Source organism: Elephas maximus, chromosome 1, assembly GCF_024166365.1.
Source record: "Elephas maximus indicus isolate mEleMax1 chromosome 1, mEleMax1 primary haplotype, whole genome shotgun sequence".
Taxonomy (NCBI): domain Eukaryota; kingdom Metazoa; phylum Chordata; class Mammalia; order Proboscidea; family Elephantidae; genus Elephas; species Elephas maximus.
Genome location: NC_064819.1, coordinates 229,797,433 through 229,821,529, shown reverse-complemented (window position 1 = coordinate 229,821,529; position 24,097 = coordinate 229,797,433). Strand labels below are relative to the sequence as shown.

General features: G+C 43.5%; 1 protein-coding gene across 2 annotated transcripts in view; it reads right to left on the bottom strand.

Annotated features, from left to right (window-relative positions):
* The window catches only part of ZDHHC14 (zinc finger DHHC-type palmitoyltransferase 14), a 348,932-nt gene that overhangs the window by 130,618 nt on the left and 194,217 nt on the right, over window positions 1–24,097 (bottom strand). For both annotated transcript variants that reach the window (XM_049904518.1, XM_049904527.1), the window contains exon 2: window positions 17,319–17,479. In XM_049904518.1, the coding sequence (XP_049760475.1) occupies window positions 17,319–17,479 (161 nt within the window). The remainder of the gene's footprint in view (window positions 1–17,318; window positions 17,480–24,097) is intronic.

Below are 24,097 nucleotides of genomic sequence, written 5' to 3'. Positions count from 1 at the left end.
AAAGGCCGCCCACCTCCTAAGCACAAAGAGCCTGCCCAGTCTCCTGATGAACCTTTTCCCAGGGGGTTTTCTCCTGAAAAGCCAGTCTTGGCTCCCCTCCTTGGATGCCCATGCACTTAGCTGAGTAGCTGGATCCGTGTTTCTCAGCCTACCCATCTGCCCGACTCATCCTGCCCATTCCTAGAAGGAAAACCTTATTGTTGGCTTACCTGAAGCCTCATCAACTGCCTGACTCATCTGGCTCAGAAGGGCCATTGTTCCTTGCCCTCCCTCCTGAGCACAGCCGAGACAGTAAGTAATAACGACAGTAATATTCCTGTGAGTCACGGAGACATCTCACTTGTTTGCAGCACCTAGAGATGACTTCCTGAATTCCATGAGAGTGCACGTAGGTCTGGATTCCAGAATTAACAGAACAGTCATTCCTCCTGTGTAAACAACTGAACAGGCTAGATAACCTAAAGTATTTAAATTCCTGGGTTTGCAGAGTCAGGCAAACGAGGAAAAAGGACTTCTTTCTAGAACTATAGAAAGATACAGCTGAAATGGATCTTTGTGCTCAGTGGATCTGCTTTACAGACACTGAAGTTGAGGCACAGAGAAGTTAACGAACTTGCTTGAAGTCACACAGTTAATGGAGGAGCTGGGATTCAGGTTCAGTCAATTTAGCTACAGAGCCTGTGTCTGTAACCATATACTTTACTGATGATTAAAAGTAGATGGACTTTGTAACCTGTAAAGCACATTATAAAGGTCTTTATTAATACAAAAATCATTTAAAAACCAAAATCCATTGCCGTCGAGTTGATTCCAACTGAAGGCGACCCCACAAAGTAGAACTGTGCTCCACAGGGTTTTCAGTGGTTGATTTTTCAGAAGCGGATCACCAGGTCTTTCTTCCAAGGTACCTCTGGGTAGACTCAAACTGCCAACGTTTCGGTTAGCAGCTGATAGCGTTAATTGTTTGCACTACTCAGGGACTCCATAATTATTGATTGTTGTTAGGTGCCGTAGAGTCAGTTCAGACTCATAGCGACCCTATATACAGTAGAACAAAACATTGCCTGATCCTGCACCATCCTCACAATTACTGCTATGCTTAAACCCATCACTGCAGCCATTGTGTCAGTCCATCTTGTTAAGGGTCTTCCTTTTTCTCCACTCACCCTCTACTTTACCAAGCATGATGTCCTTCTCCAGGGACTGATTCCTCCTGATAAGATGTCCAAAGTACGTGAGGCAAAGTCTCACCATCCTCACTTCTAAGGAGCATTCTGGCTGTAATCCTTACAAGACAGGTTTGTTCGTTCTTCTGGCAGTCCATGGTATATTCAATATTCTTCAACAATACCATAATTCAAAGAAATCAATTCTTCTTCGGTCTTCCTTATTCATTGTCCAGCTTGCACATGATATGAGACAACTGAAAATACCATGGCTTAGGTCAAGCCTACCTTAGTCCTCAAAATGACATCTTTGCTTTTTAACACTTTAATGAGGTCTTTTGCAGCATATTTGCCCAATGCAATACGTCATTTGATTTCTTGACTACTGCTTCTGTGGGTGTTGGTTTGTGGATTCAAGTAAAATGAAATCCTTGGGAACTTCAATACTTTCTCCATTTATCATGATGTTATTTATTGGTCCAGTTGTGAGGATTTTTTTCTTTTTGTTGAGGTGTAATCCATACTGAAGGCTGTGGTCATCAGTAAGTGCTTCAAGTCCTCTTCACTTTCAGCAAGCAAGGTTGTGTCATCTGCGTAACACAGGTTGTTAAATGAGTCTTCCTCCAATCCTGATGCCCCATTCTTCTTAATACAGGCCCGCTTCTCGGATTATTTGCTCAGTATACGGACTGAATAAGTATGAAAAAATGATACAGCCCTGACACACACCTTTCCTGATTTTAAGCCACCCAGTATCCCCTTGTTCTGTTTGAACCACTGCCTCTTGGTCTAAGTACAGGCTCCTCATGAGCACAATTAAGTGTTCTGGAATTCCCATTTTTTGCAATGTTATCCATAATTTGTTATGATCCACACAGTTGAATGCCTTTGCACAGTCTATAAAACATAGGTAAACATCTTTCTGATATTCTGTTTTCAGCCAAGATCCATCTGATATCAGCAATGATATACCTCATTCTACACCCTCTTCTGAATCCAGCTTGAATTTCTGGCAGTTCTCTGTACAGCTGTGACCATTTTTTAATTATCTTCCACAAAATTTTACTTCCAAGTCATATTAATGATACTGTTTGATAACTTCCATATTCTGTTGGATCATCTTTGTTTAGAATGGACACAAATATGGATCTCTTCCATTTGACTGGCCAGGTAGTTGTCTTCCAAATTTTTTGGCATAGACGAGTGAGCACTTCCAGCGTTGCATCTGTTTGTTGAAACATCTCAGTTGGTATTCTGTCAATTCCTAGAGGCTTGTTTTTCGCCAGTGCCTTCAGTACCGCTTGGACTTCTTCCTTACATAACATCAATTCTTGATCATATGCTAATACTGAAATGGTTGAACATCAACCAGTTATTTTTGGTACAGTGACTTTATGTATTCCTTCCATCTTCTTTCGATGCTTCCTGGGTCATTCAATATTTTGCCCATAGAATCCTTCAATATTGCAACTCCAGGCTTGAATTTTTTTCTTAATTCTTTCAGCTTAAGAAATGCCAAGCATGTTCTTCCCTTTTGGTTTTCTGACTCCAGGTCTTTGCACATTTCATTATAATACTTTACTTTGTCTTCTCAAGCTGCCCTTTTAAATCTTCTGTTCAGCTCTTTTACTTCATCATTTCTTCCATTGGCTTTAGCTTTATTAATAATATTACTCACAATTATTTTTAGTAATAATAAAGAATAAGATACCACTTTTCTCATAAGCACTGCAGGGAAGTTATTACAATGAATGCTCAAAATAAATGACTTTGTAGTTAGCCAAACTTCTGAAAACAGAAGAGCCCTGAGAATGGAGGAGAGGAAGCAGGCACTGTTGGTGTGGAGAGGACGGTCCCCTGAATCAGGTGGCAAGTGGCATGGCACACGACAGCGCCTCTAGCTTTCTGGTGACTCACTGGCCATCTTGTTAAAAAAATGCAGGTTCTGATTCAGTATGTTGCACAGGGCCCTGAGAGTCTGCATTTCTAAGAGGCTCCTGGTGATGCTGATGTGGCTTGTCCACAGACTCCACTTAGAATAGCAAGGGTTAGGGGGTCAGTTTCAGAAGTAAAAAAGATCAAAGCAGAGGTGGACTTTGTGTCAGGATCCCAGGGCTCAGTCCCAGCCTTCTCATTGATTAGCTCTGTCTAAGGGTGGGCACATTTGTACCTCTCTCTCTGAGGCTGAGTTTACTCATCTCTAAATGAAGGGAGTCGTCCGGGATGATTCCCATGATTGCTGAGGTCACTTTATGCTGGAATATTCTGTGAGTGGAGCCCTGCAAGGGACCAGCATCCCTGGAGTAATGGAGGCGGGTACCCGTTATGGACTGAATTGTGTCCCCTCCAAATAAGTATTGTAAATCCTAACCCCTATACCTGTGGATGTAACCTCATTTGGGAATAGGGTTTTCTTTGTTATGTTAACAAGGCCATATAAGTGTAGTGTGTGTCTTAAAGCAACTACTCTTTTTTATGTTTTTTTTAAATTGTACTTTAGATGAAGGTTTACAGAACTAGCTTCTCATTAAACAGTACACATATTGTTCTATGACACTGGTTAACAACCCCACAACATGTCAACACTCTCCCTTCTCAACCTTGGGTTCCTTATTAGCAGCTTCCCTCTCCCCTCCTGCCTTCTAGCCCTTGAACCTGGGCTGGTCTACCCCTTTAGTCTCATTTTGTTTTATGGGCCTATCTAATCTTTGGCTGAAGGGTGAACCTCAGGAGTGACTTCATTACTGAGCTAAAAAAGTGTCAGGGGGCCAACACTCTCCAGGTTCCTCCAGTCTCTGTCAGGTCAGTAAGTCTGGTCATTTTTTGTGACATAGAATTTTGTTCTACGTGTTGCTCCAGCTCTGTCTGGGACCCTCTATTGTGATCCCTGTCAGAGCAGTCAGTGGTGGTAGCCAGGAACCACCCAGTTGTACTGGATTCAGTCTGGTGGAGGCTGTGGTAGTCATGGTCCATTAGTCCTTTGAACTAATCTTTCCTTTGGATCTCTAAAACCAACCACTTTTAAAAATCAGATTAGGCATAGAAGAAATCAGACCCAGGGGGAAGACTGACACTATCTGAAGACGATGCAAGCAGACTAGTCTACAAGGCCAGGAACTCCAAAGATGGCCAGCTAGAGATGCTGACACAAGGACCTTCCCCTAGAGCAGAAGGAGAGAGCCTCCTGCTAGAGCTGGTGTCCTGAATTCAGACTTCTAGCCTCCTACGCCGAGAGAAAATCAATTTCTGTTTGTTACAGCCACCCATTTGTGGCATTTCTATTATAGCAGCACTAGGAACCTAAGACAGTACCAAAAGCTGTTTTAGTGGATCCATGGGTCCTGGCACCAGCAGCTCTCAGCTCTCGGTGCCCGGTGGGTGACAGGGGAGGGGTTCTCTCATTTTCATTACCATGCTCCAGATCACTTGCCCTTTCCTTTGACCATATTCCTGGCTAATTGGTCCCGGTTCTTCTGGCCTTTTCATGCCACTTGTTCCCTGCCCTCCCTCCCTGCAGTCTCTGTCCTCCCTGCTTTCTCTCGTTGACCTTTTCCTCACCCTGGTTATTTCATCATACTCCCCCTTTCACGCTTTTGTATACGAGAACTGATTATAATTATAGTACTTTTCTATTTTTTAGCAAAGCTTTCAAGATTGCTCTATGGCGTCGTTTTGCTGATTCAACATGAACTCTTTAAAAAATGTGATGTGGGTGTGGCAAGAGCGGGAGACAGACTTCCCTTTATCAGGCATGAAGCGATGCCATTGTTTTGAGGGGGGAGCTCATCAGTTTTATAGGAAGGACTTCAGATTTGTATCCACACATAAACGTAAGCAAAATCTGCAGCTAGCGGGCTCAGGACGGGAAATACGGTGGTGCCTAAAAATGTTTATGTGGATTTAGGATTCAGGTTCCAAGGCTCAGGGTGGAGTCAGCACAAAAACATGACCTCATCAAGTGGAATAACTCCTCTTGCCTCCATGTGTGGCCACCTGCCTCACAAAGCTGTCTGGAGAACCATGAAGACAAGTCTGCAAAGGATATCTGCTAAAAGGGAGGAGCAGCAGGGCACCTTTTTTACAGCTATTATTCTAATTCTCCCCTCAATCATTTCACAGAAAATGCCCTAACCTCAAAAACAAGGAAACACGCTTGCATTAGAAACTGGCTTCCAGCATATGATACATTCCCACAAGTCTGGGTTTATAGAGGAAGAAGAAATAATATAGGCTTCGATGAGTGCCCTAGATGAAAAAACATCCCATTCTTCCAAATCCTGCAGTAAAAACTAAACTCCAGTCCCTTCCTGCCCTCAAAAACTAAACCCTTCAAAACCTTCTGATGTTTCCCCAAATACCATAATTTTGAATGTGACATCTGGTTTCCAACTCGCTCATCCTGCGAGTTTTTTTTTTTTTTAAAGAGACAGTTAGGAATTCTGACATGCTCAGCCTGCATTCCTGTGGGAGACACACTGCCTACCCTTCCTGACATCAGCGCACACTAGATTCTAGCACATTCTCCCAAACAAGAAATCTACTTTTTTTTTTTTAATTTCTAGGTTTCCATTTTCTCCAAAAAGCCTTTGTGTCTTCCAGAAGGAGCTTCCTTAGCTCCTTCACAAACATCACAGCACAGCTGGACCTCAGTGAGACCCCACTAGACAAAAGGCCCCTATGTCTTCCTGCAGCTCCACCGGGGTGTTAGACTGTCTGGAATTTCCCTGCAGTTCCTTCCATCTCCACCCACTTGGACCAGGATTTCGGAACCAGGTCCTCTAACCAAGGCATGCTGGACTCAGCTTCCTATCTCTGAGCCAGTGGATGCAATGGGGAGAGGCAGCCAACGGACAGGAAGATGGATAATGCAGACAGTCTGAGGTGGGGGAGAGAATGTAGTTCATGGCCTACAGGAACCCTACGTGCTCTTAGGAACACACTGCTGCTCAGGGTCTGGCTCCCCAAAGGCAGAGTCCGAGGCGTGGGGTCAGATTGACCTCCATCTGACTCCAAGTTCTGGCCATATGACCTCTGGCAACACCCTCTTCTCTGAGCACTGGCTTTCTCAAAAATAAAACAGGGATACTAACATTCTTAGAAGAACTACAACCAGAATGTTCCTTAGAAGCAAGGATAGTGAAACTTTGACACGCTTACTTTGGACATGTCATCAGGAAAGACCAATTGCTAGGAAAAGACATCATGTTTGATAAAGTAGACATCAGCGAAAACAAGGGAAACCCTCAATGAATTCGATTGACATAACAGCCACAACAATGGGCTCAAACTTATCAAAGATCATGGAGATGGTGAGGACCGGGCAACATTTCATTCTATTATACATAAGGTCACCACGAGTTGGAGCTGACTCCACAACAACTAACAACAATAACGACAATGCATAAAAATCAGGGGTGACTGTCGTGAGTATTAAATGAGATAATACTTGCAAAGAGCTTAGCATGATGCCTGGCACAGGAGAAGAACTGGATGAAAAATAGATATTAATATTATTCAACTTCTTCACCGTAGACCAATGAGCCAATTACTCAAAAGACACAGGAGATGCCCAGAGAATATTTTATTTCAGGGACACGGTAAATGGTTAAGTCGATGAGTGAAAGAGAAAGTGCAAAAGATAATGAGGTGGCATCCTGGTAACTGGCAAGAACAGAGCAGAACGCACCCAGGGGGAGAGGAAGGTGAAGGCAGAAGGAACCTCACACAGGCAGGTGTAATTCAATTCTGAGCAGAGTTCCAGAGTCTAGCTCCTGAGACACTGAAATGATTGCTGCAAATCAAAATTACACAAAGGATGTTGTTGTTGTTGTTAGTTGCCCGTAAGTTGGCTTGGTCTCGTGGTGACCCCATGCACAACTGAAGGAAATCTTGGCCAACCATCTTCTCATTGTTGCGGCCACTGAGTGCCTTCTAACCTAGGGGGCTCATCTTCCAGCACTACATTGGACAATATTCTATTGTGATCCATAGGGTTTTCAATGACTAATAAGATCACCAGGCCTTTGTTCCTAGTCTGTCTTAGCCTGGAAGCTTCACTGAAACCTGTTCACAATGTGTGACCCTGCTGGTATTTGAAATACTGGTGGCAGAGCTTCACGGCAATATGTGCATCACCACAGTACAACAAACTGACAGGTGGTGAACACAATGGGTAAGTTGTGGTGTTTAGGTGTAAGGGAGTAGGGATATACAAATAAGAACTGGGGGAAGTGGTCAGAAAAGTCACCTTCTAAAATGAAAACTGGTAAAACTCAATGCAATTAGCTGTCTATGGCGCCTGCCATGTTGGTTCTGCCAGTGGACAATTGGTGCGTGGTACACAAAGTGATCTCTTTAAAGTGTTAAAAAGCAAAAATGTCACTTTGAAGACTGAGGTGGGCCTGACTGAAGCTGTGGTGTTTTCAACCACCTCATATGCATGTGAAAGCTAGACAATGAATAAGGAAAATCAAAGAAGAATTGATGTCTTTGAATTACGGTGTTGGTAAAGTATACTGAATATACCACGGGCTGCCAGAAGAACAAACAAATCTGCCCTGGAAAAAGTCCAACCTGAATGCTGCTTAGAAGTGAGGATGGTGAGACTCTGTCTCGCATACTTTGGACACGTTATCAGGAGGCACTAGTCCCTGGAGAAGATCATGCTTGGTAAAGTAGAGGGACAGAGAAAAAAAGAGGAAGATCCTCAATGAGTTGGACTGACACATTGATATGGACTCCAGCATAGCAACAATTGTGAGAATGGTGCAGGACTGGGCAGCATTTAGTTCTGTTGTGTATGGGGTCGCCGTGGGTCAGAACTGACTCAATGACACCTAACAACGACAACACAAGTGACTGCAAGGTGTGGCAGGCTTGAATCAGTAATACCACAGATCAATTACTGCCAAAAGACTCATCAGTAGGCAAAGAATAAATAAAACCATCAAATTTCAAAGCAATTTTATAGTGAACATTACTGAGAGAAATAATACAAAATCAAACCAATGGCTAAAAAAACTTCACACATTAAAAAAAATTAAATTATCAGGAAAATCTGCCTTTGTAGAAATTAGTTCTGTAAGAAAATTCAGAATGACAACTTTCACAATATACAGAAAAAAACTGTTTATCAAAACAAATCCCAGTTAAACATTTTATGCCGAAATTACCCCAATGAAAATAATTTTAGTAAATGGAAATGGAAAAATATTGGAAACAGTTTAACTGTACAGTACAGTAAACTGATGAAGGTCTTAAATTGGCTTAATGGTGTTTTACTCAGAAAGTATTTTATTCAACAAAAATCCATCAGTGTGGTTACAATTCCAATTTAAATGTTCCTGCTCGTACTTTGCTGTACTGCGGTTGCTCTGATCCTGGGCACCACCAATGGTATTTCAGATACCAGCAAGGTCACCCATGGCGGATGCATTTCAGTGGGGCTTCCAGACTAAGAGAGACTAGGAAGAAGGACTTGGCGGTCTACTTCTGAAAAAAATTAGCCAGTGAAAACAATTGTGAGAATTATGCAGGACCGGGCAGTGCTTCTTCTGTTGTATATAGCATCGCTATGAATCTGAACCTACTTGACGGCACCTAACAACAACTCTTAAACAGAATCAAGATGTCTTTGGGGTAAAAAAAAAAAAAAAAAACTCCAGCAAATCAAATTGGTGGGTCAAAACATCCTGTTCCCATGGAAATCTTCCTGGGAATTGTACTATCTAGGATGGTGCAGTGGTTAAGAGCTCGGCTGCTAACCAAACGGTCAGCTGTTCGAATCCACCAGCTACTCCTTGGAAACCCTACGGGGCAGTTCTACTCTGTCCTATAGGGTCGCTATGAGTTGGAATTGACTCAATGGCAATGGTTTGTTTTTTAGAATGGTGTAGACTTTTGTGGATAAGTCTAGTGCCTCCTCAGTATCAGGAAAAGTGCTGTACCATGATACCTGAAAATCTCATCTAGAAGATATTGGCTTCAAGGAATAATTTGGCAAATAACAAAAGATAAACTTTAATCCTAGAAATGGCAACTGGGTCCACCCACTACAAGAAAAAATTAACAGGTGAGAAATATTTGACCAAAGGAGGTAAGGAGGGAGAAGGAGGAGGAGAGAGAAGAGGAGGAGGAGGAAGAGGAGGGAACAAGAGAATGGGGGAGGAGAAGGAGAAGGAGGAGGAAAGGAAGAGAGGGACACACACACACACACACACACACACACACACACACACACACACACACACACACACACACACACACACACACACACACACACACACACACACACACACACACACACACACACACACACACACACACACACACACACACACACACACACACACACACACACACACACACACACACACACACACACACACACACACACACACACACACACACACACACACCCTCCGTCCACCGGTTACTGTCAGTCAGCTCCACCCCATGGCGACCCCGTGCGCCAGAGTAGAACTGTGCTCCACGGGGTTCTCAATGGCTGATTTTTTACATCACCAGGCCTTCCTTCTAAAGCACCTCTGGGTGGACTTGAACCGCCACCCCTTGGGTTAGCAGCCAATCACGTTAACCGTCTGCATCACCCAGGGACTCCACACTGCGTCTGGAGAAATGAAATCCTAGTCACTGAAAGGTACAGAGTGGAGAGGCCATAATTCTTCAGATTCCGCCCCAGCGCAGCTTCCTTTGACCTGATTCCGCCCTCACCAAATAACCACTTGATCGCTCGTTTGGTCTCCCGGTTACTGCCGTACTGGGAGGGAGTTTCCCAGATAACTGGCACTGGTTTTGGAGAGAATCAGCACCAAGTTCAAATTTCACCTTGTCACCTTCTCTCTGTGCTGACTCCTGGGACTCAGTGTCCTTAGGACGGTGGAGAGGATGTGAAGGGTGAACGTATGGGGGATGGAAACCAGAGTCAGGCCCCCCACTCTTCCTTATTTTGACCACTGGAAAGGTACACCCCTGACTGAAGTTATATACTTTCATACTGTGATTTATCATACAGTATCTTGTAATTTTTCTCTATTACCATGTCAGTCGCTTAGTATCTGATCACCTCTGGGTGAACAGAAAAAATTGAGTTTCTGAAACAGGGACGTTTCAAAGCAGATCCCCAGTGGCCCCATGGAGGCCTCCCTGCTGCTGTTCTTTGATGTCTTTTTAGTGGCAACGTAGGTTATTAGGAAAGTTCCTTCAGAGAAAAGAAGCGTAAGGCATTTCAAAGGGCTGTAACAAACTCAGCCTACTTGTCCTCAGAAGTCTGAGGCAGGGAGAAGCTGTTTAAATCTTTGGTAAATGTCTAAGAAATTACTCAGATGGCTGGTTACAAATGGCTATCTGGGCCTCTAAAGTAAGAGATATACGATGGATAATTAGAACAAATAACCCCAATACTAAAATGTTTGCAAAGCTAATTATTCATTTTTCCTTCATTAGCTAGATAACACAAAACAAATGTGCTAAGATTTCACGGAAACGATCTTATTTTCCAAAGCCAGTAATGTATGGGAGGACCCTGTGATGGAGAATTAGACCTGCGATGAGAATTAATTCCTGCCTGCATAGCCTGGCACCTCTTCCTCAACCTTGAGGCGGTACACCTAAAGACAGTCCCTTAATAGTCCTCATAGACGTTGTCCCAGCTCTACCCTGCATTCCTGTCACATTTCACATTGCGTTTTCATCAGAACCAATGTCTGTGCAATGGTTAAGCACCAAATGGAAGGTTGGGGGTTTGAACCCACCCAGCGGCTCTGTGGAAGAAAGACCTGGCCATCTGCTCCCATAAAGATTATGGCCTGGAAAACTCTATGCCGCCACAGTTCTCCTCTGTCACATGGGGTCACTATGCGTCTAAATGGACTCCATGGCACCCAACGACAACAACAACAAATGTTTGCAGAAGGTGAAGAGAGAACTGGGTGGGAAAAGAGGAAAATTTAAAAATACTACCATTTTGAGCACCTACAACATGTCAGGCACGTTCCCTATAATCTCTAATCCTGACAAGAACCTTGCAAGATATGTGTCACTCCTCCCATCTTACAGGTAGGGAACATGAACGGATGAGGTTTAGAAAAGTGTACAACTATTCTAGAGCCAAACCACTGGGGGGCCAGGATTCAAACCCACATCCAAATGACTCCAAAGCCCTTCTTCCTCCTTCTTCTTCCTCTTCTTCTCTCCCTTCCTCTCCTTTTTTAATTTTTTAAACAAATTTTACAGATATAATTGGTAATAATTTACACACCATAAAACACACACTTTGTAAGTGTACAATTGAAGTGATTTTTAGTAAATTTATTGCATTGTGCAACTATAACCACAATCTCATTTGAGACCATTTCTATCACCTCAACAAGTTTGTTTGTGCCTGTCTGCAGTTAACTGCCACTCCTACCCGCAGATCTAGGCAATCATTGATCTCTCTCCAAAGATTTGCCCTTTCTGCACGTTTGAGATAAATGGAACCACGCAATAGGGAGTCTTTTACATCTGGCTTCTTTCATTTAGCTTAATGTTTTTGAGGTTCATCTATGTTGTAGCTTGTATCAGTACCTTGCCCCATTTCATTGCTTAACGGTGTTCTGTTGTGTGGATACAACACACGTTGTTCGTCAGTTCACCCACTGATGGACAGTCAGGTGTTTTCCAGTTTGGGGCTACTAGGTATAACGCCGCTATGAACATTCACGTACAAGTCTCTGAGTAAACTATGTTTTCATTTCTTTTGGAGACATACCTAGGAGTGGAACTGCTGGGTCCTAAGGTAACTCCGTTTTAACTTTTGAGGAATTTTGAGGAACTGTTTTCCAGAGTGCCTGGACCAGTTTACATCCCCATCAGTAATGTATGAGGGTCCCCACCCTTGCCAACATTCATTGTCTGTCTTTTTGATTACAGCCATTCTAGTGGGCGTGTAAGCCCAGAACCCAGTGCCGTCGAGTCAATCCCGACTCATAGCGACCCTACAGGACAGAGTAGAACTGCCCCATAGAGTTTCCAAGGAGCGCATGGAGGATTCGAACTGCCGACCCTTTGGTTAGCAGCCGTAGCACTTAAGCACTACACCACCAGGGTTTCCTAGTGGGTGTGAATTGGTACCTCACTGTAGTTTTGATTTATATTTCCCTAATGAATAAAGATGTTGGGCATTGTGATGGTTAAGACTGTATCATCTGGGTTGGGCCATGATTCTCAGTGTTTGTATGTCACCCCCATGAGGGGATCTGCTGTGAGCAGCCAATCAGTTGGAAGAGAGTTTTCCTTGGGGGTGTGGCCTGCATCTGAATATAAGCAGACGTTCTGGCTTTTTGCTCGCTCTGGATCCTGCACTGCCTCCTGTTTATCTGACCTCTGGTTCTTGGGACTTGAGCTGTCAGCTAATCTGCCGATCTAGGAATTCATTCATCTTCACAGCCTATGAGCAGAGCCCTGCTGTCCGACTTGCTGATCTTGGGTTCACCAGCCCCTGCAGCTACTTGAATCAGGAGAAGCCTTGTGGTCTGGCCCACCGATCTTGGATTCCTCAGTATTCACGGACTGTGAGCGAGGGTCCTGATTCACCAGCCCCTGCACCTATAAGAATCAGGAGGAGCCTCTACCCTAATCCACTGACTTGGGATGTCCCAGCCTCTACCATCGCATGAGCCATTGCTTTGACGTAAATCTCTGTACATATTTATAGGCTTTACTGGTTTTGCTTTTCTAGAGAGCCCAGCTGAAGACAGGCATCTTTTCATGTGCTCACTGGCCATTCATATATCCTCTTTGGAAAAATATCTGTTCAAATTCTTTGCCCATTTTCAATTGGGTTGTTCATCTTATTATTGAGCTATAAGAGATATTTATATATTCTAGATACAAGTCATTTATCAGATACATGATTTGTAAATATCTTCTTCCAGTCTGTGGCTCGCCTTTTAATTTTCTTAGTGGTGTCTTTTGAAGTGCAAACATTTTTAGTTTGATGAAGTTCAATTCCTCAATTTTTTCTTTTATAGACCATGTTTTTTTGTGTTATATCTAAGAACTCTGCCTAATGGAACATCATGAAGATTTTCTGCTACATTTTCTTCAGAAACTTTATAGTTTTTGTTCTAATATTTAGATCTATGATCTATTTTGAATAATTTTTTGTGTATGGTGTGAGATAAGGGTTTAAAATGTACCCTTTTATATATGGACAAAAATGTCTTTGTTACGGTCTCTTCAGATTTTGAATTCTTTATGAATCATTTTTTGGTAATTTGTGTTTTTCTAAGAATTTGTCCATTTCACCAAAGTTGTCTCATTTGTTGGCATAAAGTTGTTTATAGTTGGGCCCTTTAACAGTTTTCATTTCTGTAGGGTCAATGGTGATGTCCTTGTTTTCACTTCTGATTTTGGTAATTTGTGCCTTTTCTCTCTCTGTCTCTTTTTGGTAGGTACAGATAAAGGTTGGTCCATTTTGCTGATCTTTTCAAAGAGCTAACTTTTGGTCTCATTGGTTTTCTCTATTGTCTTTCTGTATCCTATTGAATTCCACTCTAATCTTTATTATTTCCTTACTACTGCTTACTTGGAGTGTAATTTGCTCTCTTTCTAGTTTCTTAAGGTAAAAGCTTATTTTATAATTTTTTTTCCATGTTCCACTCCAAATCAAGTCAGGCCCCATAGGGGTTCTGTGAATGAAGACAGTCTTACATCTTCTTTTCCTACCTCAAGCCTCCCCCCACCTCTTTTTCCCTCATTGCACTGGCTAGAGCCTCCAGGACAATGTTGAATAGAAGTGTGAAAGCAAACACCCTTGCCTTGTTCCTGATTGTAAGGGGAAAGCATTCAATCCTTCAACATTAAGTATGATGTTAGCTGAAGCTTTTCATAGATGCCCTTTATCATGAATGGTTGTCTCACAGCTTGTCTGTCCTGCTAGAACCATCTCACCTGTGGAATTCAGGTTGGGATGGGAGCAGCCCCAGGCAAGAAGGCCACCAGTTAAAACCAGGTGCCATCAAGTCAATTCCAACTCATAGCAACCCCACGCACGTCAGAGTAGGACTGTGCTCCACAGGGCTTTCAATGGCTGAGTTTTTTGGAAGCAGACCACCAGGCCTTTCTTCCGAGGCACATCTGGGTGGACTGGAACCTCCAACCTTCAGTTAGCAACCAAGCGTGTTAACCGTTTGCCCTACCCAGGGACTCTAAGAATGCCAGAGGCTTCCACTATTTTTACCCAAAGTTCAGTAGCATTTCACAAATTGGCCTAAATTCAACAACTATGAAATGGTTGTTTTTAACAATTTTATCCAGTTTTACTGTTGTTTTTGGGGAGGGGATGAGCTGAGCTCCTTTTTTCTGCTGTGCCAGGAGTTCTGCCTTGAAAGCCCTTCTTTCCTTCACAGGAAGCAAAGAGCTGGTTTCATCCTTTACCCAACCCAGTGCTCTCATGGAATCTATGCCCCTGGTCCCAGGGGATAAGGGACAGAGCTGATTTTAAAATAAATACTTCCTCTGAAAAATATCCACTTTGACAAAAACAAACAAAAAATGCACTGCAGCAAATTCCTCCTCACCCAACTTCCTCCATATTAATATGCAGGGAACCGTGTAACCCCTAGTGTGGGGACTGGGTCCCGTGCACACTGCTTGAGTAGAGGATTTTCCATAGACTGTGCACTCTCTGGAGACCTGGTGGCGCAGTGGTTAAAAGATAGGGCTGCTAACCAAAAGGCTGGCTGTTTAAATCCACCGACCGCTCCTTGGAAGACCTACAGGGCAGTTCTACTCTGTCCCAGAGGGTCGCTGTGAGTCGGAATCCACTCGACGGCAACGAGTATGCACTCGCTATAAACCCAGCTCTATTCAGTGGAGGAAATTGGGCCAACCTCTCTCCCTCTCCCCATGGCACAATGTCCTGGGAGAAAAAGGGCTAGGATCCAGGAGACCTGAGTTCTAGGCTTCAGCTCTGCCACCTTCTCCCAGTGAGCTTCTTTGGGACTTGGTCTCCTAATCTGTAAGATGAGAAGAATGGTAAAATATTCCTCACGAGGTTGCTCGGATGGGATAAAATACAGAGAGCGTCATGGATGTGCTTTTAAAAATTGTTAAAGTGCTCTAAAATGCAAGGATTTAAAGAATTATGAATTAGCATGCCCTGTCCTGGAATCCCTAAAAAAGCCAATAGTGGCGCAGTGGTTAAGCACTCAGCTGCTAACTAAAAGGTCAATGATTCGAACCCACCAGTTGCTCTGTGGGAGAAAGATGTGGCAGTCTACTCCAGTAAAGCTTACAGCCTTGGAAACCCTATGGGGCAGTTCTACTCTGTCCGAAAGGTCGCTGTGAGTTGGAATCGACTTGACACCAAAGAGGTGGGTCCTGGAATCCCAAGATATTGTGGCTCAGAAAGGGATTGTCTCCCTCAGTGTTGCTTCTTCCTTTCCCCATCTTCCCTTCTTCAGGGCACAAGAAGGCTGTGGCCTAACGGACCATTCATGACAAACTCCCTCTATCAGTGTCTTTGCTGCTCCCCTCCCAGGCCACAGAGGTGAAGGGCTTGGCAGATACTGGGAGCAGAACACAGCTGAACTTCAGCGCCTGGGGAATAGTAAGCCCTGAGAAGACACTTACTATCAAGATCCACACCTGCACCCACTTGCTCTGTGGCTTAGGGTGATCTCTCTAGCTTTAGTGGGGGCGGGGAAGGGGAGCATATAGAGCAGGAAGAATACCAAAAAACCCTGTTGCTATCGAGTCAATTCCGACTCACAGCGACCCTGTAGGACAGAGTAGAACTGCCCCATAGGGTTTCCAAGGCTGTAATCTTTACAGGAGCAGAATGCCACATCTTTCTCCCTCGGAGCAGCTGGTGGGTTCGAACCGCTGAACTTTAGGTCTGCCTAAATTCATGCTCACACTGAGTCATCTCCCTCCCTCCGCCACTCTCGTCAAATTTACCAGCCTTAAACATGATGCTGGGTGAAATAAGTTTATCACAGGGCAAATACTGTATAGTCTCGCTGATATAAAATACCTAGAACAGGCAAATGTATAGAGATCAGAATTTATTAGTGGTTACCATAAAGATTACTGCCAAGAAAACCTTATGGAGCAATTCTATCATGTAACGCGTGGGGCGTCGGCGAATCGGGCCAGGGGGACTCAATGGCAACAGCGAGGGATGAGAGGGAAGGGAAAATGGGAATCACTGTTTGGGAAGCAGTGAGTTCCTGTTTATGGTGATAGGAAGTTTGGGAACACATACTGGTGATGGCTGCACGACATGAATGATGTAGCTGGTCTCACTGAATCGTACATGTGAAAAATGCTGAGCTGGCAAATGTTGTGTTATCTGTATTTTTACAACAATCAAAAAAAGAAAATTTAGGGAAAAAAAAAGCCCACCCATTTATTTTACCAATGCACTACGGCAAAGCCACACATTCACCAGTGCAAAGGTTTAAGAACATTTAAGAGCAAGAAAAAACCATAGCTCTCTTTTTAATTAAAATTTTAAAAAGACTTCAAAATTGTCATCTAAGGCATCAGGACATGTTTTAATATCTTCAAAACAGATTTCAGTCAACTCTTTATCCTAGGACTTTGATGTTAAGGAAAAAACAAAACTATTTGTCTCACAAATATAGATTTCTGCCCCACCTTCATAAAGGAAATTCTGAATCCCGCTGGACAAATCAGAGTGCAGCCTAAGATGTCACAGTTGCGAGTTTTCTCTTATGGAAGAAAGAGCTGAGCTACAGTGATGACAAAAGGGAGCAAGGGAGCAGAGACCTACAACTTTGGCTCTCTCATGGTGGGGACTCGCTCTCAGAGCACAGTGGGGCACTGGGTTAGGCTTCAAAGAGACTTCCAGAAGCAGGGCTCCCTGGAGGTGCCTTCCCGTGCATGGGGCCTGCCCCCCTCCAGCTTGCCGTCCCTCTGCCTTACCTCAGACACCTTACATCCCACCTCCTACTCAGGCCCTCCTGCTGCCTGACTGAGTGAAGACCTCAGGGGACTCCTTTCCCTCCACTCTTCAGGGTCAGCCATCTTGCCCTCCTGCACAGGCACTCGGCTGGTCCTTCCACACTGAGGTCCAGCACAGGTGGGAGGTGACCAAGGCCTAAGGATAGACTCCAGGGTTACCTATTTGCCTTTCCAGGTCAGCGGCTTCATCGGGTGTGGCTCTTGGAAGGACGCCGGGGTCACTGAAGCTGGTGCGGAGCAGGGTCCCCATCACAAAGAAGAACAGGATACCACCCACCACAGGGATTGCAGGCGTGATCTTCACGGCCAGATATGGACAGCTGCCAACAGGTAGGGAAGGCACGGTTTGTGGGGGAAAGAAAGGAAAGAGATGTTAGTGATCCACGAAAAAACAAAAACCAAACCTGCTGCTAGCATAACCCTGGTACCAAAGCCAAGCAAAGACATCACTAAAAAAGAAAACTACAGACTAATACCCATCATGAATATAGACATAAAACTCCTCAACAAAATTCTAGCCAATACAATTAAACAGCATATAAAAAAAATAATACATCCAAACAAGTGGGATTTATACCAGGCATGCAAGGATGGTTCAACATTAGAAAATCGATCAATATAATCTATCACATAAATAAAACAAAGGAAAAGAATTGCGTGATTAACTCAACCGATATAGAAAAGGCATTTGATAAAGTCCAACACCCATTCAAAAAAAAAAAACTCTCAGCAAAATAGGAATAGGAGAGAAATTTCTCCCCTAACAAAGGGAATTTTATACAAAACCAACAGCCAACATTATCTTCAATGGAGAGAGACTGAAAGCATTCCCCTTGAGAACTGGAACTAGACAAGGATGCCCTTTATTACCACTCTTATTCAACATTGTATTGGAAGTCCTAGGGAGAATGAAAAAGCAAGAAAACGAAATAGAGGACATCCAAATTGGTAAGGAAGAAGTAAAACCATCCCTATTCGCAGATGCTATGATCCTATACGTAGAAAATTCCAAAGATTCCACAAGAAAGCTACTGGAATTAATAGAAGGATTCAACAAAGTGGCATGATACAAGATCAACATACAAAAATCAGTTGGATTCCTCTACATCAACAAAGGGAGCTTTGGAAAGGAAATCAAGAAAACAATACCATTTATAATAGAACCCCTCCCCCTACAAATACTTAGGAATAAATCTAACCAGGGATGTAAAAGACTTTTATGCAAAAAAAAAAAAAAACTACTTCAAGAAACCAAAAGAGCCCTGCAAAAATGGAAAAACATACCATGCTCTTGCATAGGAAGACTTAACCTTGTGCAAATGTCAATACTACCCAAAGTGATACACAGATATAATGTAATCTTGATCCAAATTCCAACAGCATTCTTCAACAAGATGGAAAAACTAATCACTAGCTTTATATGGAAGAAAAAGATACCCCAAATAAGTAAGGCTTTATTAAAGAAGAAGAACAAAGTAGGAGGCTTCACACTACCTGATCTGTGAACTTACCATACAGCCATGATAGTCAAAATGGTCTAGGACTGATCCAATGACAGACACATAGACCAATGGAACAGAATTGATAACCCAGACATAAATCCATCCACCTATGGACAGCTGATCTTCAACAAAGGACCAAAGTCTATTAAACAGGGAAGAGACTGTCTCTTCAACAAATGGTGCTGGGAAAACTGGATATCTATCCGTTGAAAAATGAAACAGGATCCATACCTCAGAGCATACACAAAAACTAACTCAAAATGGATCCAAGACCTAAATAACCCACTGCTGTGAAGTCGATTCCAACTCATAGTGACCTTATTAAATATAAAACCTGAAACTGTAAATATCATGGAGGAAAAATAGGGACAACACTATGGGCCCTACTACACGGCATAAATAGAATACCAAACATAACTAAAAATGCACACACAGAAGATGAAATAGGTAAATGGGACTGCCTAAAAATTAAACACTTATGCTCAACAAAAGACTTCTCCAAAAGAGTAAAAAGAGAATCTACAGATTGAGAAAACATTTTTGCCTATGACATATCTGACAAGGGTCTAATCTCTAAAATTTATAGAATGCTTCAACATCTCAACTACAACAAAAAAGGCAAACAATCTAATTAAAAAATGGGCAAAGGACATGAACAGACACTTCACCAAAGAAGCTATTCAGGCTGCTAACAAACATATGAAGAAATGCTCAGAATCATTATCAATTAGAGAGATGCAAAACAAAACTGCAATGAGATGCCATCTCACCCCGACATTACTGGCACTAATCAAAAAAACAGAAAATAACAAATGTTGCCAAGGTTGTGGGGAGATTGGAACTCTTAGACACCGCTGGTGGAAGTGCAAAATGGTACAACCATGGTGGAAAATGATATGGCGCTTCCTCAAAAAGCTAGAAATACAAATACCATATGATCCAGCAATCTCACTTCTATGTATATACCCTAAGAAATAAGAACTGTGACAGGAATAAACATACACACCCCCATGTTCATTGCAGCACTGTTCACAATAGCAAAAAGGTGGAAACAACCTAAGTGCCTGTCAAGAGATGAATGAATTAACAATCTGTGGTATATACACACAGTGGAGTATTAGGCAATGATAAAGAACAACAATTCATCTGTGAAACCTCTCACAACATGGATGAATTTGGAGGACATTATGCTGAGTGAAATAAGTCAGTCACAAAAGGACAAATATTGTATGAGACCACTATTATAAAGTAACAAAACGTTTACACACAGAAAAAAAAAATCTTTGACGGGATGGGAGGGGGAGGGTGGGAAAATTAGCAAATAGATAGTAGACATGTGTTAATATTGGTGAAGAGAAAGGCAATACACAATATGGGAGAAGTCGGCACAGCATGACCAAGGCAAGAGAGGACACTGAGAGGAAGACAGGAATAAAGGGCAACTACGGTAATTACTGTACCATAGGCAACCCTGCAACAGTAGTATTAACAAACAACAATTTTAAAATGGATACATAGATAGATTGATATACCAAGATGTGTAGGAGGGTGTAGGGAGCTCGCCCACTGGCAGGTACAGGTTTGGTGGTGGATATCTCTAAATACATGACTACAGGTGCTCCTCATGTATTAACACAGACAATACAGCACACTAGTGGCACAGTCAGGGAAATCTCTTAGACACAACCAAACACTTCGTGGATGAAGTTCCTAGGCTCAAAGGTAAAGTTCCTAGACTCGAAGGCAAAGGACCATAGACTCTGGGGACATCTATGTCAATGGGTACAACGCAGCTCATAAAGACAAAGTTCTGCATCCTACTTTGGTGAGTAGTGTCTGGGGTCTTAAAAGCTTGCAAGCAGCCATCGAAGTAAGATACAACTATTGATCTCTTCCAGTCCAGAGCAAAGAAGAGTAGGGGAAAAAAAACAAAGATTCATGGGAGCAATTAGTCCAAAGGACTAATGGACCATATGAACCATAGCCTACACAACCCGAGACCAGAAGAACTAGATGGTGGCTGGCTACTACTACCAACTGCTCTGACTGGGATCACAACAGAGGGTCCTGGACAGTGTGGGAGAAAAAAATGTAGAACAAAAAATCAAATTCACAGAAAAGACCAGAATTACTGATCTGACAAAGAAGGGAGGAACCCTTGAGACTACAGCCCTAAGATACCCTTTTGACCTGGAACTGAAGCCATTCCTAGAGACCACCTTCCAGCCAAACAACAGACAAGGAGGTGTGTGTGTGTGTGTGTGTGTGTGTGTGTGTGTGTATATGCAGTCCCACAGAGGTTTGGCAGACATAAAGAAGCCAGAAGAGAAGCAGGAGGAAGAAGCAGCAGAGAGAGAGAGGAGGCAAGGTACTGCCTGAAAGAGCTGTAACACTGGTCAAGGGCTGTAATGCTGAAGACAGTGAGAGGCGTCAGCAGCAACAGGCCCAGAAGAGGCCCGGCAGCAGCGACAGTTGGCCAGCCCAAGAGAAGCTTGTCCTGAGGGGGGCCCTGAGAGGAGCCTGTCCTCATGGGGCTGAGAGGAGCTTGTCCTCAGGGGTCTGTGAGGAGCCTGACCTCACAGGGCCAAAAAGAGGCCTACAGGGCCTAGAGGCGCTGAGAGAGCTGTCCTCATGAAGAATGGAGACTTCACCACAAGCTTCCTGATCCTGGGTTGTACCCTGTTCCTTAACAAACCACTTAACTGTTAGTATGGTCTGTGAGTTCTCTGTGGCCACTGCAACAGATTTTGAACCCAGCAGAGAAGCAGAGAGTGCCGAGAGAGTGATGCTGGTATCAGAACTGATAAAAAGGCTGGAGAATGGAGGTATGTCTGACCTCCACCTCACAGTGATCAGTCTTGGGTTGATCCTAGCCATTATCCCCCTGAAGTTAGAAAGGTTCAGATGGTGACGTTTCTATTACTACTACTATAATACTACCTAGATTTTATGGCCATTGAGTGGACCCTGACTCATAGCGACCCTATAGGGCAGATTAGAGCTGCCCCACAGGGTTTCCAAGGCTGTAATCTTTACAGGGCAGCCCTGGTGGCACAGTGCTTAAGAGCTCAGCTGCTAACCAAAAGGTAGTTGGAATCCACCAGCAGCTCCCTGGAAACACTATTGGGCAGTTCTACTCTGTCCTATAGGGTGGCTATGAGTCGGAATCGGCTTGACGGCAACGGGTTTGGTTTCTGGTTTCATCTTTACAGGACGAGATAGCCTTAATAGCTGGGTGCAAACTCAAACTGTCTGCACCACCCAGGGACCTGATAGTCAACCATGAGCAGTTTGTATTTTCTAAGGCTCCAAAGGCTTATTTGGAGGGGTGACACTGGAATTCATCTACATTAAGAATTTACATTTGAGAACTGCAGATCTCTCTTGTGGACAATTTAACCTTCCTTCCCCTGCCCAATAAAAAGAGCCCTGGTGACGCAACAGTTAAGCATTCATCCGCTAACTGGAAGGTTAGCAGTTCAAACCCACCCAGTGACTCCAAAGGAGAAAGATCTGGCAATCTGTCCCTGTAAAGATCACAGCCTAGAAAACCCTATGGGGTAGCTCTAGGTCACTAGGAGTGGAAATCGACTCAAGGGCACCCAACAACAACCCCTGTCCAATAGTTGAAGCTCTCTCCCCTCCACTCCCACGGCAGAATCCAGGCTGGCAGAAGAATGAAAATCATCCTGCTTGAGTAATAAATCTAAGCTGTGCAGAGCTTGTATAAATATACACGTACCCTCTGCACTGTAAACACAGCCCATGAGTCCATGTCGTCTCCCCACCCCACCCCTGGGACTGCAAAAAATAGGAAGACACAGATTTAGAATTATCTTCATCAGACCCAGCCTTCCTTCCCTGGGCCAAGCTACTCAAGAACTTTCAGCTGGCACCAAACACCGAGGACCAAACATTCACCCTCAAAAAGCCAGAAAACAGTTTTCGGTATTTTAGAGTTAATCTATGCAAACCTGTTGCCATCGGGTGGATTGCAACTCATAGCGATCTTATAGGAAACTCTGGTGGTATAGTGGTTAAGAACTATGGCTGCTAACCAAAAGGATGGCAGTTTGAATCCACCAGGTGTTCCGTGGAAACTCTATGGGGCAGTTCTACTGTCCTATAGGGTCACTATCAGTCGGAATCGACTTGACAGCAACGGGTTCATCTATGCAAAAGAGGTTAATGAATTTGCTGGCTGGTTTCTGGAAAGGATTAAGGGAATTCACCAAAATAAATGAAACCAGTTGGGGTTGAGTCAATTCCAACTCCTGGCGACCCCTTGTGTATCAGAGTAGAATTGTGCTCCATAGAATTTCAATGGCTGATTTTTCAGAGAAGTAGATTGCCAGGCCTTTTCTTCTGAGTCACCTCTGAGTGGACTGAAATCTCCAATCTTCTGTTTAGCAGCCAAGTGCACTAGCCATTTGCATCACCCAGGGGCTCTGTACACATGGTAAAAAAAAATTTTTTTTTTAATTTGTTTTTTTGGAGGACTTGAAAAATACTTGTTGGGCAACTGAATGAATGGAATTCGTTCAATGAATTTGATTGCAATTCAGAAAAGATAGTCATATCAGCCACACCCTCTACATCCACAATGTACCTTCCGTCTAGAACTCACTTCTCTACTGGTCTAAGCTTGCTAAGTCCTGTAGTTTCCTTCACACAGATGCTGCAGATCCGCCCTTCCATGAGGCTCCCCTGGCTGAGGAGAGGGAACTGTCATTAGGTTTGTTAAGCGTGCAATATGGACACATGCTGTAAGCATTAACCAGAACCTCAAACACCCCTTCAGGCACTAAAGTTCTTACCGGTGAAGCACCTTATGTTGGTACAACTTTGTATAATGCGAGGTGCTTTGTGAGGGAGTTACTGGGTAGTGCAAATGGTTTAGCACCTGACTACTAGCAGAAAGGCTGGCAGTTCAAACCCAACCAGAGGCACCTCAGAAGATGGGCCTGGTGATCTGCTTCCGAAACGTCACAGTCTTGAAAACCCTATGAAACACAGTTGTACTCAGACATACACAGGGTTGCCATGAATGCGGATCAACTTCATGGCAACTAACAACGATAACAACTGCTCTGTGAGAGTCCCCCATCCTACCAGCCTCTGCTGTGACAAACAACATTGTGGGGAGGTAGAGAAGATAATGATGGCTGCCTTTCTAAAGTAAACTACCTGTTGAGCTCCTTTTTGAAACCCTTAACAACTCCCTTCACAAAAGCAGCAGAATGCATGCCACTAAACACACAATGAGATGCACACTTACACACACTTAAAAGTCAATATGCAGATCCTGCCCATGTAAGCAAGCCAAGTTGTGTCATCTGCATATCACAAGTTGTTAATGAGCCTTCCTCCAATCTTTATGCTGCATTCTTCTTCATACAGTCCAGCTTCTCAGATTATCTGCTCAGCATGCAGATT